This window comes from Capra hircus, chromosome 9 (assembly GCF_001704415.2).
Source record: "Capra hircus breed San Clemente chromosome 9, ASM170441v1, whole genome shotgun sequence".
NCBI lineage: Eukaryota > Metazoa > Chordata > Mammalia > Artiodactyla > Bovidae > Capra > Capra hircus.
In genome coordinates, this window is record NC_030816.1 from 61,867,173 (window position 1) to 61,885,871 (window position 18,699).

The window sequence follows — 18,699 nt, forward strand, 5'->3', positions numbered from 1 at the left end:
CATGCAAAGATGGGCTCATAAAGGACAGAAATGGTATGGACCTAAGAGAAGCAGAAGATATTAAGAAGAGGTGGCAAGAATACACAGAACTGTACAGAAAAGATCTACATGACCAGATAATCACGATGGTGTGATCATTCACCTAGAGCCAGATATCCTGGAATGTGAAGTGAAGTGGGCCTCAGGAAGCATCACTACGAACAAACCTAGTGGAGGTGATGGAATTCCAGTTGAGCTAATTCAAATCCTAAAGGATGATGCTGTGAAAGTGCTGCACTCAATATGCCAGCAAATTTGGAAAACTCAGCAGTGGCCACAGGACAGAAAAAGATCAGTTTTCATTCCAATCCAGAAGAAAGGCAATGCCAAAGAATGCTCAAACTACCGCACAATTGCACTCATCTCACATGCCAGTCAAGTAAGGCTCAAAATTCTCCAAGCCAGGCTTCAGCAATACGTGAACCATGAACTTCCAGATGTTCAAGCTGGTTTTAAAAAGGCAGAGGAACCAGAGATCAAATTGCCAACATCCGCTGGATCATGGAAAAAGCAAGAGTTTCAGAAAAACATCTATTTCTGCTTTATTGACTATGCCAAATCCTTTGACTGTGTGGATCACAATAAACTGTGGAAAATTCTGAAAGAGATGGGAATACCAAACCACCTGACCTGCCTCTTGAGAAACCTATATGCAGGTCAGGAAGCAACAGTTAGAACTGGACATGGAACAACAGACTGGTTGCAAATCGGGAAAGGAGTACGTCAAGGCTGTATACTGTCACCCTGCTTATTTAACTTATATACAGAGTACATCATGAGAAACGTTGGCTGGATGAAGCACAAGCTGGAATCAAGATTGCCAGGAGAAATATCAATAACCTCAGATATGCAGATGACACCACCCTATGGCAGAAAGTGAAGAACTAAAGAGCCTTTTGATGAAAGTGAAAGAGGAGAGTGAAAAAGTTGGCTTAAAGCTCAACAATCAGAAAACGAAGATCATGGCATCTGGTCCCATCCCTTCATGGCAAATAGATGGGGAAACAGTGGCTGACTTTATTTTGGGGGGCTCCAAAATCACTGCAGATGGTGATTGCAGCCATGAAATTAAAAGATGCTTACTCCTTGGAAGGAAAGTTATGACCAACCTAGATAGCATATTAAAAAGCAGAGACATTACTTTGTAAACAAAGGTCTGTCTAGTCAAGGCTATGGTTTTTCCAGTAGTCATGTATGGATGTGAGAGTTGGACTACAAAGAAAGCTAAGCGCCGGAGAATTGATGCTTTTGAACTGTGGTGTTGGAAAAGACTCTTGAGAGCCCCTTGGACTGCAAGGACATCCAACCAGTCCATCCAAAAGCAGATCAGTCCCGGGTATTCATTGGGAGGACTGATGTCGAAGCTCAAACTCCAATACTTTGGCCACCTGATGCAAAGAGCTGACTCAACTGAAAGGACCCTGATGTTAGGAAAGATTGAGGGCCAGAGGAGAAGCGGATGAGAGAGGATGAGATGGTTGGATGGCATCACCAACTCAATGGACGTGAGTTTGGGTGGGCTCCGGGAGTTGGTGATAGACAGGGAGGCCTGGCGTGCTGCAGTCCAAGGGGTTGCAAAGAGTCAGACACAACTGAGCGACTGAACTGAACTGATAGGTTTACAGGGATTCCCGGGTAGCACAGTGCTGAAGAATCCACCTACCAACATAGCAGATGCAGGTTCGATCCCTGCGTGGGGAAGATCCCTGGAGTAGGAAATGTCTACCCACTCCAGTCTTCTTGCCTTCAGAATTCCAAGGCACAGAGGAAGCCTGGCAGGCTACCATCCAAGGGTTCACAAAAAGTCAGATGTAACTAGCTCATGCTCATTCACACACACACACACACACACACACACACACACACACACGTACACATTTACAAAGTGAGATAGCATTAAGTAAAAAAGATCTCATTTAAAGAAAGAATCATTATTTACTTATAAGTGGCCAGTCATATGCAACGAAGTGTTTCAAATGACCGAGGAAATAACAAAAGTGTTTTTTGATCTCGCTTCTTGTTCTCTGGGCTTCAAAAATCTTTGAAATCCAGCCACTGGAGACAGAAGAATGGAAACTTTACCTAGCCTGAGCTCTCCACTGTCTTAGTAAACACTTCACCTCCTGAACAAGTTCTACACTTCTGTAAACTGAGTTCCACCAGGAAAGAACCCTCAACTTAAAGCCCATACCACTGTGAATTCGAATTTATCCAAGTTACAGAATTTCACAAAGAAAAGCAACTCTATTTTCAGCCCTAATTGCAATTAGCCAAGAAAACAAGTACACTTGCAAGGGGTCATGCTCCGAAGTTCTTTCTGGAAGAAAATGGTTGGGAATTTGTATTCCACGTTCCCACAGAAACGATGTTAAATAATACTTGAGCCCACAAAGGCTTACTGACCTCATCGCTGTCTCTAAGGCATAAAAACAACTGGCAGGACCAGGCAAGGTCCCTCAGCCCGGGAGTAGGGTGTGCTCATTTTAGCACCTAGCTTCTCTTTCTTTTTCTCTCACCAACACATTGGTTTGTGTGTTTTTTTTTCATTTATCTTCATTATAAATTATTTTCATTTATCTTTTTAAAATTGAAGTATAGCTGATTTACAACGCTGTGTTAATTTCTGCTGCACAGCAACATGATTCAGTGATACAGATATATGCATTCTTTTTTATCGTCTTTTCCATTATGGTTTATCTCAGCATATAGACTATAGCTCCCTGTGCTATAGAGTAGGACCCGGCTGTTTATCCATTCTATGTGATAGTTTGCATCTGCCAGCCCCAAACTCCCGGTCCATGCGTTCCCCAACACCTCAGCAATCACAGGTCTGTCCTTTACATCTGTGAGTCTTTTTCTGTTTCATAGATAGGTTCATTTTAAGGACTTCTTTCTGTTATACACCTTCTGCAGTTCAGCAGCAATCACTCATGAGGCTATTCGGGAAAACCACTGCCACCTACTCACATGGAATTGCTCTGCCAAAAGTTATTAGGGGCTTTCTAATCTCCAAGCCCAGTTATTTCTCTGAAAAATTCAAGTTTCCTGACTTCTGACCTCTCTGTTGTTGTTTTCAGCTAGCTCTCTCTCCCTCTCACTTCCTCTCTCTGAACTTTCTCCTATTCCTGTCTTACCTCTTGACCACTTCTCTTTCTCACTGGTTGATGCCTTCCTCTGCCCAGTTTTAAATGCTGGTGTTGTCTGTGTTCTACCATAGGCCCTTTTTTAAAATTCTGCTTCTTTCTTAGAGGGAGACTGACTTGTTCTCATAATTTAAAATGCCTGGCACATAATAAGTGCTTTCACTTTTATCCTTCAAAACCCAATTTAAATATTACCTCTTTCCCAAAGCCTTAGCAAACCTCCTCCACACTCCCTTCTTCACCAGAAGAATCCTCTGTCATTTGTGCTCTCCAAGCACTTAATACAAACTTCTAGTATAGCCATCAGCAATCAGCATAACCTATTCTGTCTTAATAGGCTGGTCTCCTGCACCACACTGTGAGCCCCTCAACAGAAGGGTTGATTTCATTGAATTCTATTCGATAAGCATCAGTAAGTGTGACCACTTCATGATCAGGCTCAGATCTACAGGTCAAGCAAAGAAATAGAAGACCTGGGGCACGTCACGATCCATAAAATGTGATCTTTGCCACCAAAGAACTTAACTCACATTTGAGTAAAAAAGACAGATATCAAAATCAATAACTAAACACCAGGAGGCAGAAATGCAATATTCATTCATTCAATCCATCCATAGATATCAAGTGCCAAGCATTGTATAAAGTGCTAGAGATACAGGATAAACAAGACAGACAAGGAAAGGAGACATGGAATTATATTTTAATGATCCTTTGAAGTACCTGAAACTGCTGCTTCTATGTCAGACCTTTCTAACAAAGGATTTCTCATTATCCTTCTACATTGGACTTGACTTTTTCGGTTGTTCCTTCTTAGTCATTTCACATATGATGCAAGACTTATGAAGCAACAGCTTTTTCTATCTCCCAAAGAATCAAGTAAATGAGTTAGAATGTACTTAATAGCTTTTAGGAGATTATTTTAAGAGCTAACAGACTAACATAAATATGTAATAAAAAAAAATTACACAAGTCTTAAAGAGGGGCTAAAAAATAAAAAGTTAAATAGTTCCATGATTATTCTTAGCTTAAATGAAAAAGCATGCTAAGCTCCAGCTCATAAATAACTATACAATATGTTGGGCTCAGGAAGGCATTTTCCTGGTGACCACATATTACAAACACATTATAGCTCACATGTTGGGCAATACTTTCTTCTCTGGCTAAAGGGGACAATTACAAGACTTGAGAAGGTAATTCTCATAGACTAAATATATTGTCATCAGAAGTTTACAGTCAGTCCAAGTCTTAAATAGAGCTTTCAGAATTTAGACCAGGTAACTAAAAACCGAAAGCAGATCAGGACCTTGGATTCTCCAATCATAGTTGTTATTTTTTTTCCCCCCTCAGTTAATACTCTTAGAAAATCTTCTCAAATTAAGTTGGCTTATCCTCTGGCATGGAATCTTTATAGGGAACACACTCTAGCTCCCCTGACAAATACACCAAGGAGAATCAGCCCCAGGAAAGTGGAATTTAAAAACAGAAAAATGAAGACTGCTTCATACATCTGTCTCTGCAAACTTATTCCAACATGTCTAATGATATTTCCAGAGGGAAGCACAAACCTATTAAATAATGGTAGGTCCGGGAAAATTAAGGCATGCCAACATACAAATATCATAGTATAATTTTGTTCAAAATTCCCAAATGGTGTCACAACATAGTGGCACAACTGTTGTTGTTTTGTGTGAACAACTTAGTTGTTTCTGATGATGGTGTCTGGTCCCTCTGGGGCTAATTCCAAGATTGAAAATGAATGGAGGGCTTCCCTGGTGGCTCAATGGTAAGGAATGTGCCTGACAGTGCAGGGGACATGGGTTCAATTCCTCATCAGGGAAGATCCCACATGCCACAGGGCAACTGGGCCCGTGCACCACAACTACGGAGCCTGTGCTCTAGAGCCCGGGAGTTACAACTACTGAAGCCCGAGCACCCTAGAGCCTGCGCTCCACAATAGGAGAAGCTACCGCAGTGAGAAGCCTGTGCACCAACTGGAGAAAAGCCCACGTGATAATGAAGCCCCAGCAGCAATGATGACCCAGCACAGCCAATAAATAAATCTTATAAATGAATGGAAATGCTAACCTCTCAATTCATCCTATCATGCGTAAAACTGACAGCTAGTGGGAAGTATTAACACAGAGAGCTTAGCTCTTTGATGACCTAGAGGGGTGGGATGGGGTGGGGTAGGAAGGAAATAAGTAATCAGGAGAAGCTACCAGTCTTGGATAATCAAGAGATTATCCATCATGAAGAATGCTCATATATATTTAACAAGATGAAATCTGCTTCTTTAGTAAAATCTGACCAGATGTAGAGTCCTGAACTCACTGAAGCTTGAAAATTGTGAAGAAGCACTTTTCTTATCTAACTTTCACCAAACAGTAAAAATATGTGTTAATGCTGGAGGAAAACCAAAGAGATAGAGCAATATCTTAACTTTGGTTCCAAGTGTTTAAGCGATTTGGCTCATGTAGAAAAGCGTTGCTCTCATGTTATCAAATTTTACCTTCTCCAAGATTTCCTGAAGGGGCACCAAATGATAGTTATAAATGTAACCATAAAACTCCACGAGGTTTCTTAAGCTCAGTCACCTACAATTCTTGTCTGCCATTTGTCTGACTTCTGTTCCCTTAAACAAAGAATCAAAAACAGAATTTTGTCTGAATTTTTAAACGTTCCATAAATCCAAGCAAGCCATTCCTTAACCCTATTATTTGTGAATACTGATGAATATTTACATGTTAGCAGCTTGTAGATGCTCCTGCAATTTACCTTCTTAATTGGCACATATTTGCATCTAACTCATTGCTTCAAAAGAACCTTAAAAAGTGAACTTTGTAAACATATTATGTTTATGATAAATACAGATTTTGTCACTTATACCTTGATGTGAGGGCTTCCCTGCTGGCTCAGTGGTAAAAAAAAACCTGCCTGCCAATGCTGGAGACTTGGGTTCGATCTCTGGCTCGGGAAGATCTCTTGGAGAAGAAAACGAAAACCCACTCCATTTGCCTGAAAAAAATCTACTTGCCTGGAAAATCCCATGGACAGAAGAGCTTGGCAGGCTACCCAGTCCATGGGTTCAAAAAGAATCAGACACAACTTAGCAACTAAATAAGAACAATAACTTTGATGTGACATAAATCAGTCAAAATTAACACTTATGAACAAGTGTGCCACTCATCGGAATATATGCTCGAAGGACCAGTCAACACTAACAAAATACTCCTGGAAATTAAGTGTTAAGTCAAAAGCATAGCTGACTGTGCATAAGATTTCATAATGCTGAGTAGCCTTAATTTTAGACTTTGGAAACAAAACAAATGGAGATATGCAGGTCAACATTCTAGTAAACACAGCAGGATCAGTCCTTGGTAACCCACTCACGTGTCATATTTAATGATTAAATAAATGTTCTACACCACTGCATTTATAAAGGAAAGAGGAGTCTAGGATTCTGCTTAGAGTCAAGCCTAGCCTTTCCTTTCCAACTTTATTTCAGATTTACCAACTGCCAAATGTACTTTAAGCACATAGGCTATTGGCCGTACTAAGTTGCTCAGCAAGAAACGTGAAGCCAGCTATTCTCACTGTAACTCACGTGCAAGCTACAATACTGTTCTCGAATTTCATTAGGTCAAGCCAAGCAACTTACACCCCAATCCTGTTTTGCAACCAACAACACACACACACACACAAAGAGATACATTAGGTTGTAAAGCCAGATTCTGCCCCTCTGTATGGCCTAGAAATCTTTTCTTACCCTGACTGTGTATAGTTTACAGTAAATGGACCAAGAATTAGTTTCAAAAAACTAAAATCTTACTGTCCAGATCTGATTATCTGAATTTTCACTGGATCAACCAAAGCTAGTTTCCCAAGATCAATTTCTAGAAATCTAAAAATTAACTTGATAGAGCTAACATACATCAATTGTATGCATGTGACTCAAAAACAATTAGAAAGGTCATGTAAAGTATACATTAATAACTATGATTAGGAACTTCAAAGCTAGCCCAGATTTCAAACTTAGTCATTTTAATGTATACCGTAATATAGACACAGTTCTGCATGCATCACTGTATCTAATACATGTCTGCCATTCAAATTCCATTATCTACATGGAATTCTGTTTGTTTAATATGCTCATTCTGGACAAGCCATTCAGTAACTCTGCATTCAAGCTGACTATTTCCTGTCAACCAAGGACCATACATAGACCCCAGGTATTATCAACAAACAAGCAACACAATTCAATCATGGACTATACACCTAAGGAATCTTTAATTGATAGTACACCACTGGTGTGTTGCAATTACCTAAAATAGCCTCATTTTTTTTTTTTTTCACAAACTGAAAGGACTAATACAACAGAATTTTGAGCCAGATCAAATTTCACTACTATAAAAACAAAATATAAGAAAAAAGATTCTAAGTCTCAGGTAGTAACTACTTGTTTCTATGAGTCAGTATATAAAAATTCTTCTTTGTTAAAGAATTAATTACAATACTTCCTTGAGGTCAATTTAGTGAGATTCTGTCAATATTTATAAAAAACCTTAAAGTTTTTTAATGCAATTGAGTACTTATTTACATAATTTTGAACATGATACTGATTTCATATAAAAATAAATGAAGAGCCTAATGCATAGTTCACAGATGTGTAAGCTTTTTGTCTTCAATGCATTTTCACATTTATTTTCACAGTAATGTACATTGTTCTCATGTGTCCCATTCAGTGAAATCACCCATATTATGAAGTCCGTAAGAGTTTCCTTGGATTTTTCACTTATTCACTACTTAGAATATCACCTTGCATTTGATAGGCTTATTAAATAATTACTTATTAAATTGTTGAATTCAATGGGCACACTGAAAGATCATAAAAGGCAGAAATTACACTCAGCCTAATACTGTGCACACCTTAGAAAGAAATCTTGCAGATTTTTAAGTAGTCAACTTTAATGTCTATGATGAGAAGGCTGTAATTTAAATGTTCTCAAACAGAAAATTTATTTCTAGGAGACAAGAGAGCATAGTTCTAAATGAACAGACTCTGAATTTTGCCTCTCAGCTTTAAGTCCCTCATCTATTTGGATCTGATTTCTATATACGCTGTGAGATAAGAAACCATATTCATTTTTATTCAACTATTATAGCCCCATGAGTTAAATACATTCTCATTTCTCAATAAATAAATGAACAGACTCTGGATCAGACAGCCTCAGATTCAAAACTTGGTTCTATCAAGTGGTACTGGGAAAGTGATTACCTCTGCTGGGTCTCAATTTCCCCATATGTAAAACTGATCTATTGATGCCATCTGCCTCATAAACATTGAGTAAGGTATATGATTGGGCATGTAGAGTGATTGGTATGGCACCCAGCACACAGTAACACATGGTGTTCATTTGGGCAGCACTGGCCTTAAATTGGGCTTCCCTGGTGGCTCAGACGGTAAAGCGACTGACTGCCTGTAATGTGGGAGACCTGGGTTCAATCCCTGGGTCAGGAAGATCCCCTGGGGAAGGAAATAGCAACCTACTCCAGTACTCTTGCCTGGAAAATTCCATGAATGGAGGAGCCTTGTAGGCTACAGTCCACGGGGTCACAAAGAGTCGGACACGACTGAGCAACTTCACTGGTTGGTTCACTGGCCTTAAACTACAAAGATCAAAGTAACATATTTGGTATGTAGAGTTTTATAGCAAATTTGCCAGTCCTCTAAAATATTATAAGCATTTTTTCCTTGCAAAAGAAAAACCTCTTTGAAGGTGTCTGGACTACTGAAGTTCCTATTAGTAATAATGATTTCCTGGTATATGAATAGAGCTGGGTTTGCAGACACTGTAAGCAACACACCAGTCTATTCTGACTTGCTTCTGGCCAAGCCAAGCTCTGGGAATTATCTGATTAAAACAACAACAACAACAAAAAAAACCCCTTGATTGTCCTTCTAGTGATAAAACCATTTGATAATGCTTCGGGAATAAACATTAAGTTGTATAAAACTGATAGTAATGCAAATAATATCCGTCTGCAGCAATACAAAGAAATATTCTTTGGTAGAGATACAGTTGGTTTCCATCCTGTAGAAAAGATTACTCCAACATTTATACTTATAGAATTGTCTTACAGCACATTAGTCAGTTTGGCATCTATTAGCAAATCATTTCAGCATTCCTGATTGTGTGTGTGTGTGTGTGAGAGAGAGAGAAAGAGAGAAATCTTGGCTCTTCAGATTCTCCTTATCATGGACCAAGATATTAGAACTGATCCTCTTAAACAGCATATATGTTTTGAAACGTTTTTCACTGCAAGGGGAAAATACCTGGATTATTCGGAACTCTGAAGACATGAGTTGGACCCCCTACTCAGCCAGCTGATTTATTCTGGCCAAAGTCAAATACCCTTTTTCAAGGAGGAGTTTTCTCAACTGTGACATATAGAGCAACTACACCGTCACATCTACTTATTTTCTGGAGCACATAAGATAATCTAAAGAGGACTCCATTGCATAAAACAACACACATTTACATTACCACCCTCATCTAGCCACATGACATCACCTACACCCTGGTGTGAACAAACTATAAACCTGGAAAACACTCAAGAGATAGGTATGAGCTGCCATGGCCCCAAGACAGCGGGAATCACGCTCCTGGTCTTTGATAGCCTCAGCTCTAAACTCACCTTTGTCACAAGAAACTGTTTGGAGGGACTGATGCTGAAGCTGAAACTCCAGTACTTTGGCCACCTGATGTGAAGAACTGACTCATTTGAAAAGACCCTGATGCTGCGAAAGATTGAACGCAGGAAGAGAAGGGACGACAGAGGATGAGATGGTTGGATGGCATCACTGACTCAATGGACATGAGTTTGGGTAAACTCTGGGAGTTGGTGATGGACAGGGAGGCCTGGCGTGCTGCGGTCCGTGGGGTCACAAAGAGTCAGACATGACTGAGCAACTGAACTGAACTGAATGTGATATCAAGAGGTACTTGCTATGTCATAGCCTGGGTTTCTTTTAATTCTTTGGGGATGACTTTCAAACAAGAAATAGGAGTAACTAAGATTTTGAAAGGACAGTGAATTCTCTCTGATAGCTTCCTCAAAGAGAGGGCTTCCCTCATAGCTCAGTTGGTAAAGAATCTGCCTGCAATGCAGGAGACCTGGATTCGATTCCTGGGTTGGGAAGATTTCCAGAGTATTCTTGCCTGGAGAATCCCATGGACAGAGGAGCCTGGCAGGCTACAATCCATGGCATCGCAAGAGTTGGACACGACTTAGTGACTAAACCACCACCAGGCAAATACCCAGTTTTACATGGTTTGGAGTCAATAGTCAAATTGCCTGACACCCACTAATAATTCACTAGGGTAGTTCCCCTCCATTTCTGTCTCTTAAGAGGTCTTAGAAGAGACTAAAAGTGTTGGAAAATACTAATGTAATTGGTCAGAACCACTTTTAGAGCCTTACTGTACCAAAGAATATAACTCGCTTCCTGTATGAATCATATACCAAAGGCAATTGCTTTGCCCATTGTTGATTACCTATTGTAACAGAAAAGGCTGGCATGTAATGAAATGTTTACTGCCACCTTGTGCAACTCCTGAAGCATTTAAGTTACACAGATTGGCTCTGCTAGGATTTCTAGTAGGAGACTCTAAGAACATTTAAATTTTTTCTCCTCTCTTCTCTGTCTCCTAAGAAGACTGTCACAAGGTAGCCTGGATTCTGTATCTCTTAGTTTTTATGTTTTCTTCAGAAAAAAAAAATTACAAAATAAAACTCACATTAAGATGTTAGGTACTCACTTTAAAATTTTTTTAGTACAATTCGACAAGACTTTAAAAATCAGCTTTGCCTCATACCCTCTCTCCTTCTCTAAGAATCTGACAAATATTTTGATGAGTTCCTTAAGTCAACATCTCCAGCCAAAGATAAAAGCCAATATATAAAAACAATGAAAGCAGTCAGTGTATTAGAATAATCAGTGGATTTTAAAATAATTTATCATTTTGCTCTGCTTTCCTATTTTTCTTTTACGCCACTAATAAAACTTGCAAATCGAACTTTGCTCCCTGAAAATAAGGGAACTCTTTCTTAAACAAAGCCAGTTTCCCCACTTAACTATATCCAGTTTATAGGATGGTGAGGTGGTTTTCTTCAAGACTTACCTTTCCCAAGGCTGTTGGTGACTGGTTTCTTCCTGATACCCAGAAAGCTATGGTTCCTGCAACATTGTCCACTCCCAACTCACTTACTACAGTCTCAACTCTCATCCTGCCTCAGGCAGAGTGGGGTGCTGCTTGAAGGGAACACTTGGGACAACTACTTGCAAAGCAGAACCAGTTGGTACCTGTTGGTGGAAACTTGCATATTCACTGGGCTTTGTGCTTGTCCATCTCCCACTGCTCCACAAAGAAGCCCTGAACCAGTTTTATCCTGCAAACCAGAAACAGGAACTGAACGGGCCGCTAACCAGGCCTCCAAAACAGGAAGCAGGGGACAGTCCCCGTAGCCACCGGAGGGGAACTAAGTCGTAGCAGAGGACTCCCAGAAGGCTGGCAGCAGCCAAGGCCACTGGTGAGACAAAGCCAAGTTGTGTGCCTATAATTAGGCTTCACCTAGAGGTGGAACCGACTGTAACTCTCAACTGACGACTCTCTGAAGCAGACCAAAGGTGACCAAGTTGAGCCAAGGAGCCAGGAGCCTGGGAAACAGGATCAATGATGACAAGCTGCACTTGACTATTTGGGGTAAGAAATGAGTGCCCTACAAACAAGTGTACTTTGTGTTTTGGAGTTTTCTTTTTAGCTTTGCTTTTTTTCTAATTTTCTAGTAAAATCCTTTTTGGAAAATTTTAATTTTGCCTCCAAGAAAGCAAGAGGAGGCACAGTGCTCTGGGCTCCCACAGGGTGGCAATGATATGCCAGCAAAAAACATGAGTGTGGCTCCACTGGGATAATTTTTTTTAACCCCTTCCTAAACTAGACCTTTTTTTTTTTTTTTTTAATGAGTTTGCCAACATTTACTCTTTTGATAATTTTTTAAGGCTTGTTCCTTGGTTGAAGAAAGACTGACTGGAAGTGGGAAGGGACTGTAGGTGGTCTAGATCAGAGGTTCTCAAACACCATTCTGTTGATTGGCATGATAGAGTTTTTTATCCATCATGGCGAAATAGGAAAGAAAATAATAAATAATGCATTTTCCCATATATTTACTGTATGTAAAAAGCTATTCTTTAAGATTATGTTTCCCTAGTTTAACATTTTAAAAAATGTCTTTTTAAGAAATAGTGGCAGTAGTTGGCTGGTTTTCGAGTTTTCTTTTTCTTTTTAACATCCTTACTTGGAAAAATAAAATCATGACAAATTCATGTCAGTCTTCAATTTTTTAAAAACCAGTTCATGGGAACCACTATTTAGGAAATATTGACACCACCTTCTCCCTCCAAGTATATGAGATAGTATGGATAAAAGCTTCACTGGATTTAAAAGCAGAAGATGCAAAAGTGGGCTGGAAGACTCTCAGGAACTTCTCATTCTGAGATATACAGGATACAAAGGTTATGTTTGCTTTGTTTTGTTATCAAATAAGATTGGAAGTCCTAGGGACCTGTGCTGGAAGCAAGTGAAACCAAACCCAGAAAGTTCAGATGCCTGTCCAGTGACATGGCCAAATAAGAGACTATTATCGCAAGTAAGGTGGGAACACTCCACAGATGAAAATATAAAGGCTAAATTCTTAAAATTTCAACCTGCATATGTTTCCTTCCTGTTCCCCACTGCTGCTACTGGGTGATAGGCTGAGTAAGAGATTGCAATCTACAGAAAGCCTGCCTAAGAGAAAGGCCAGGGGACACAATGGTAGTGGGGGGCGGGGGGAGCGGTGTGGAGGCAGGGAAGGGGAAAGTGGGCAGCCATTCAATTGTGAGCCCCTTGAGAAGGAGTGAGGTGGCCGTGAACAGAACACTCTCCCTGGGTCTTACATCAGCTGGAATTCAAGGACCATAAATAGGTTTGGAAGGGATGATGGTTAAAGTGTTCCTGGATCCCCTGCTGACATCGCTTCCTCCTTCGCTGAACATCCTTCTTCCTCCCTCACTGTCCAGTCTCCCTCCCCTCTTCGAAACTTCCCAAGCCTTCCTTTGTCCCCTGCCTCACCACAGCCTCTCCTTCCAACACCACCGATCCAAAGTGATACTCCTACATCCAGCCAAGACGCGACCAGAAGCTAGGTGAACACAAGGTACCGATTCTAACTCAGGGCAAGATGGACTCAAAGTCTCAGTTTTAGGTTGGCCAGCAACATAATTTTACTGCTTAAATAGACAAAGGAGCTCCAGACTTCAAGTACATTGAGTTAGGAGGGCTCTTACAGGCTAGACCCAAATCTAACTACCATCTATAATACTGTTTCTAAGAAAAAGTGTGCTTCTGGTTCTAAGCAGCAACCTTAAATCATTTAGGCTGAATGAATGAATATAACTCCTTTATGGTTCAGTTTTCTCATAAGCAAGTAGGGGAATAATAAAGTCTATCCCAAGTATACTTTGCAAAAGCAGTATTCATTTAAAAAAAAAGAAAAAAATTTGATTCCCTGCCATGTGGGGCCTGTCTAGCTCAGTGGAACAGCTCTACATCACTAACATCTGTATCACTGACATCTCGTAGCTTTTCTAGAAATTTACTGTCTACAATGCAGGGGTCTGGGAAGGGGTATTATTAGCCTGTCAACCGACATCTCTGAGTGATAGTCTTATATATATGATGAATTTTCATAAAATCTTGGATAGAACATTAGTTTCAAGATGGAAATGAAAGAGAGAATGACAAGGGTAGTCAAAGAACAAACTTGATTATGCTGCTGCTGCTAAGTCGCTTCAGTCGTGTCCGACTCTGTGCGACACCATAGATGGCAGCCCACCAGCCTCCCCCATCCCTGGGATACTCCAGGCAAGAACACCGGAGTGGGTTGCCATTTCCTTCTCCAATGCATGACAGTGAAAAGTGAAAGTGAAGTTGCTCAGTCATGCCCAACTTAGCGACCCCATGGACTGCAGCCTACCAGGCTCCACACAATAATCAAATAGGAAAAATCAGTGAAAACTTGTAACTGCAATCTACTCTTTAGAAAACCCTCGTACACATAGAGGGCAGAAGCTTGTAAAAATGTAATCAAACTACTTCAACGCCAATATTCCATTTTAAATGTTGAGGCCCTTGTAAATCCTCCTTGTTCACCATTCTATCTCAGGTTAGGGGTCACCTCTGACCCACCCTTCTTCCAGTTTGATTCTAGGGGCTATTTCCTGGAAGCCCAAGGCAATCCCCGAGGACCCTCACAACCAGGAATCTGCACTTGAATCTGTGCTGTTCACCAACCCTGAACTCCTGGAGATGGCAACATTACACATATACATGGTTCATTCATCTCTATGAACTGAAATGATTCCTTTTTAAATCAATACTACTATAATTTTAAAGTACAGAATTTAGGGCTGGAGGGAATCTCAGAGACCAGTTATTACAACCCTTCTCTGAGATTTTAAAGGATTTGCTCCAGATTAGAGAAGAACCAAGACCAGAATCCAGATCGTGAAACTGTTGTTCAGGTGCTCAGTCCTAGCATACCTTGCTGCCTTCCTTTGTAAACTCATAGGATTACATGAAAGAATCCTAGAAATTTAGTTTCATCTCCCTTCTCTCCCTCCATCCCTGATCCAATTGTTTTGGCCACTGAAGGAGACAAAGGACCTTACTCACAATTACATGGTTCAGAGCAGAGCCAGGATAAAGACTCAGACCAAACTAGAGGGATAAAGTTCTTCCCACTATGTCATAACCATTCAACTTTCAAGTGGCAGTAGTAGATGTAGAGAAGAGGTCAGCATGGGGCCAAAACCTTACCAGGCCTGTTTTTGTAAGGCCTGCAAGCTAGGAATGGTTTTTCTATTTTTTACATGGTTGAGAAAAAAAAAGAAAAATCAAAAGAATATCACTTTGTGAATAATATGAGATATAAATTTCATAAATCTGACAACATCCATTAACCAAATTTTGTTGGAATACAGCCATGATGATTTATTTAGGTCCTCTTTATGGCTCCGCTTGAGTAACACCTGCAGAGTCGAGGAGGTGTGAGAGACACCTCCAGCGAAATCTACAACGTTTATGCCATCTGGCCCTTTACAGAGGACAAGCAAGTGCTCTCTTAGAAATCAGAAGTCGAGTTCTACTACTGTTCACCTTGGCCTCCCTCAGTTTAGAAAACAAAACCGATACCATTTTCATTCTGTCACATCTTCAACGTTTTCTTGCTGAATGAGAGACCTGAGGGTTCATGTCACAGGCAGGGGTGAAACTGGGGCCTGCCTAGTTGAGCTCACCAGTGGGATGGGACAGAGCTGGCCCGGAAACACTGGTCTCCCTAGAATATGCCCTCCTCCCCACTATTCCACAAAGCACACAATGGCTCACAGGGTCCCTGCCAGCTCTCTACCATGAGTTTGACATCTCCCTCTCTTAATTCTGAGAACAAATCAGTCCAGCTAAATGGAGGTAGCAAGGGTGAAGCCGGACCTTTTAGAGTCAGGCACTCAAAGTGGGACCCTCCATTGACCAGTTATTATCCATGACCTTGAACCAGTGATGGAGCCCTTGGTTTTCTCATCTAAGAAGATAGCTAAGTACTACTTCCCTCATAGGCTTGTTTGGAGTATTAAATGAGATACATTTCAAATGTCTGGTACCTTCTAATCTTTCTCTCTCCCTTTCCCAGAGATAGTATTTGGAGAATAAACATTACATGAACCTTGTTAGGAAAGTCTTTCAAATTAGCTTAAAGATTATTTTATTGAAAAAATACCCAATCTATCAAAACAATAAAAATAGGTTTAGCATTTCATTGGGTGTTTTCCTCATATATCTTTCAGTTCTTTGAAGCTTTTTTCAAATTATAATCCAAAAATAAAAATGCTGTATTTTTTAGAAATGTTATATTTATGTAATTTTTACAGCAAGTCACACAAAGAACCGAGCTAAACTATGTTCTACCCATGTCCAGTTATGAAGACTAAGATGGTAAAATACACCAGAACCAGAAAATCCTAGTTTATTTAATCTGGCTTCCTTAACATGAAGTTCTTGTTCTTAAAATATTCAGTTTTGGCTGAATTCCAAGACTGACATAAGCCTTCTTCAGGTGTTCTGAAAAGACTGAAGAGAATCAGAACTGGAAACAAGACTGGAATATAAAACCTTCTATGTGATCACAATGCAAGAAACTTATTGTCTGAAAGCACCATTAAATCAAATTTTATGCCCACACTTATAAAAAATATGTATATATTCTCAACATTGGTTGTACAGGGTGCTAAAGGTTAATTTCAGTAACATGCTTTTATCTCTAACATTTGCTAACAGATAGCAAATTGCTTCAGTCACTTGAATTGCAGTGACACTTTCTGAAATCTGTAATAGGCTGAAAAGATTATTTTTCGTGAATTACTCTAGCAGTCACTTTAATGGGCACACTTTAATGGCCAACCTAACTTAGTTACTAAAACTGCATATCAGCGTTTTACATAATGTTAAATTATCTACTTGCCAGCCCATCGGGGTATATGGAGTCATAAAAAACATACTCTGCTCTTTTTCACCAAAATTCCAACAGAGATATCACGCAAGTTTAGTGTCAAGTTACAAAAGTTGCTTTTCAAAGTAATTACTTGACAATTCAAATTGGTAAGAGATGGGAAATCAAGCCACTAAACTTCAGGGAAAGGGAGTTGGGAAGATCGTGACATAACATGCAAATTCACACAGATCCGCTCTGCGTGCAGCTGGCTGCGTGGCAGAAGTCAGAATTTTTGTACTCTCAAAAGTACACGGAAAAAAATGAGGACATCTTCTAAAACAGGCACAGGTATATATAGAAGGAAAATGTGGGCCAAATCTAACAGAAGAGAAACCAAAACACTGAATAGGGCAGGGCTGACTGGGACAAGTAACTCGCACTGCAGGCGAACAGAAGTTCTTCAAGAGGACCACACGCACCCCTGGATTCCCAGAGCGGGCCGGCGGCCGGGGGGTCAGACTCTCTGCCACGAGCTGCGAGCGAGCCGAGCAGTCACGCAGCGCCGCTCGCTGCCCCTAAGGTGGGGCAAGAAGTAAATAAGTAAGATGCTCGATTGCTGCCCAGAAACTGATCGATTTTTCCTACGGGGGCAGGGGGGTGGGGGTGGGAAACAACAGCTTTCCCCCTGCGGTGGCCCCCGACCGCGGAGCCTGGGGCCCAGCATTGTGAAGTCGCACGCACCTGCATTGTAAAATCGGTCCAGCACCGCAGTTTCTCCAAAGTCCAGTTTCCCAAAATGCAGGGTCTCCAGGGCGGCGCCCACCGTCTCGCAAGCCTCCCGCAGGCACTGCAGGGCCTCGCTCTCGGCCACCACCAGCTGCCCCTGGCTCGCCTCGTTGATGACATAGGCCACCGTGGTCCGTCGGCCGCCTCCGCCCCCAGAGTTGCCCCGGCACCGGGTGGCGCTGCTCCCAGAGGTGGCACTGGGACACCCGGCGCCGGGAGCGGCGGCACTTTCCACGTTCCAGAAGCTGCCCGGTGGCGGCGGTGGCAGCTGGGTCTCCTCGCCCTCGGCCGCCGTCGCCGCTCCTCCCCTCCGGTAGCTGCCGCCCTCGGCGAAGGGTGGCACGGAGAAAGTGATGCCCTCGCCCGCCTCCGCGCTCATCTCTCCCGGCCGGACTGCCGCGGCGGCGTCTCCCGCCCAGCCGCACCGTCTGGCCAGCCACAGCTCGGGGCTGCTCCGTGCGCGCCTGGCTAAGCAGCTGCCATCCCGCGTTGCGCCTTCCGCGCCGCGCCGCCGCCTCCTCTCCGGCGCCCTCTCCCCCGAAGGGACGCCGCTGCCCGGCGGCGGCTCGCCCCTCCTCGGCGCCTCCGTGGCCGCGCCGCTCGCCCGCTGCAGGGTGTAGAGTACAAGGGGTGGGGAGCCGGGCTGAGCGGGAAGGGACAGGGCTTCCTTTTCTTGGCCGGCGGACAAGTCGGCTCGCGAACCTGCTAGGCGGTGCGGCTCAAGGGCGCCGCTCTCCGGGTGCGATGCGCCCTGGCCACCCGGGAGCGCGGTCCCGGCTCCTTCCGTGCCGGGCACCCTGGGAGGGGCCGGGGAGGGCGCCCTCTGGGTGGGGAGCTACCTGGCCAGCACCTCGCGGGCGGGCAGACTCCCTGGACCGCGTCCCGGAACAGCGGCAGCGGCCGCCGAAGGGATCCGCCTCCTTCCTCGGCGGCAGCTCCCCTTCATCGGCTCTATTTCCTCCTCCTGCCCCGGCCCCGTTCTCTTCCGATTGCCGCGGCCGCTTCGTCCCCGGCACCAGCCTGGTAGCTCGAGTCTCCCCGCTCCTTGAAGCCGCTCGCCCGGTCCGCCACCGGCTTTTTGCCGCCCACTCGTCGCGGCACCGAAAGTCTGGGCCCGCCCCGGGGGAGGGCGCTGCTGGGAAGC

At 42.6% G+C, this 18,699-nt stretch overlaps 1 protein-coding gene across 1 annotated transcript in view; it reads right to left on the reverse strand.

The window, feature by feature from the left end:
- Positions 1 to 18,386, reverse strand: part of MAP3K5 (mitogen-activated protein kinase kinase kinase 5) — a 228,391-nt gene extending 210,005 nt beyond the window's left edge. The window contains exon 1 of the mRNA XM_005684842.3: positions 17,511 to 18,386. Within this exon, the coding sequence (XP_005684899.2) occupies positions 17,511 to 17,934 (424 nt within the window). The 5' untranslated portion in view covers positions 17,935 to 18,386. The remainder of the gene's footprint in view (positions 1 to 17,510) is intronic.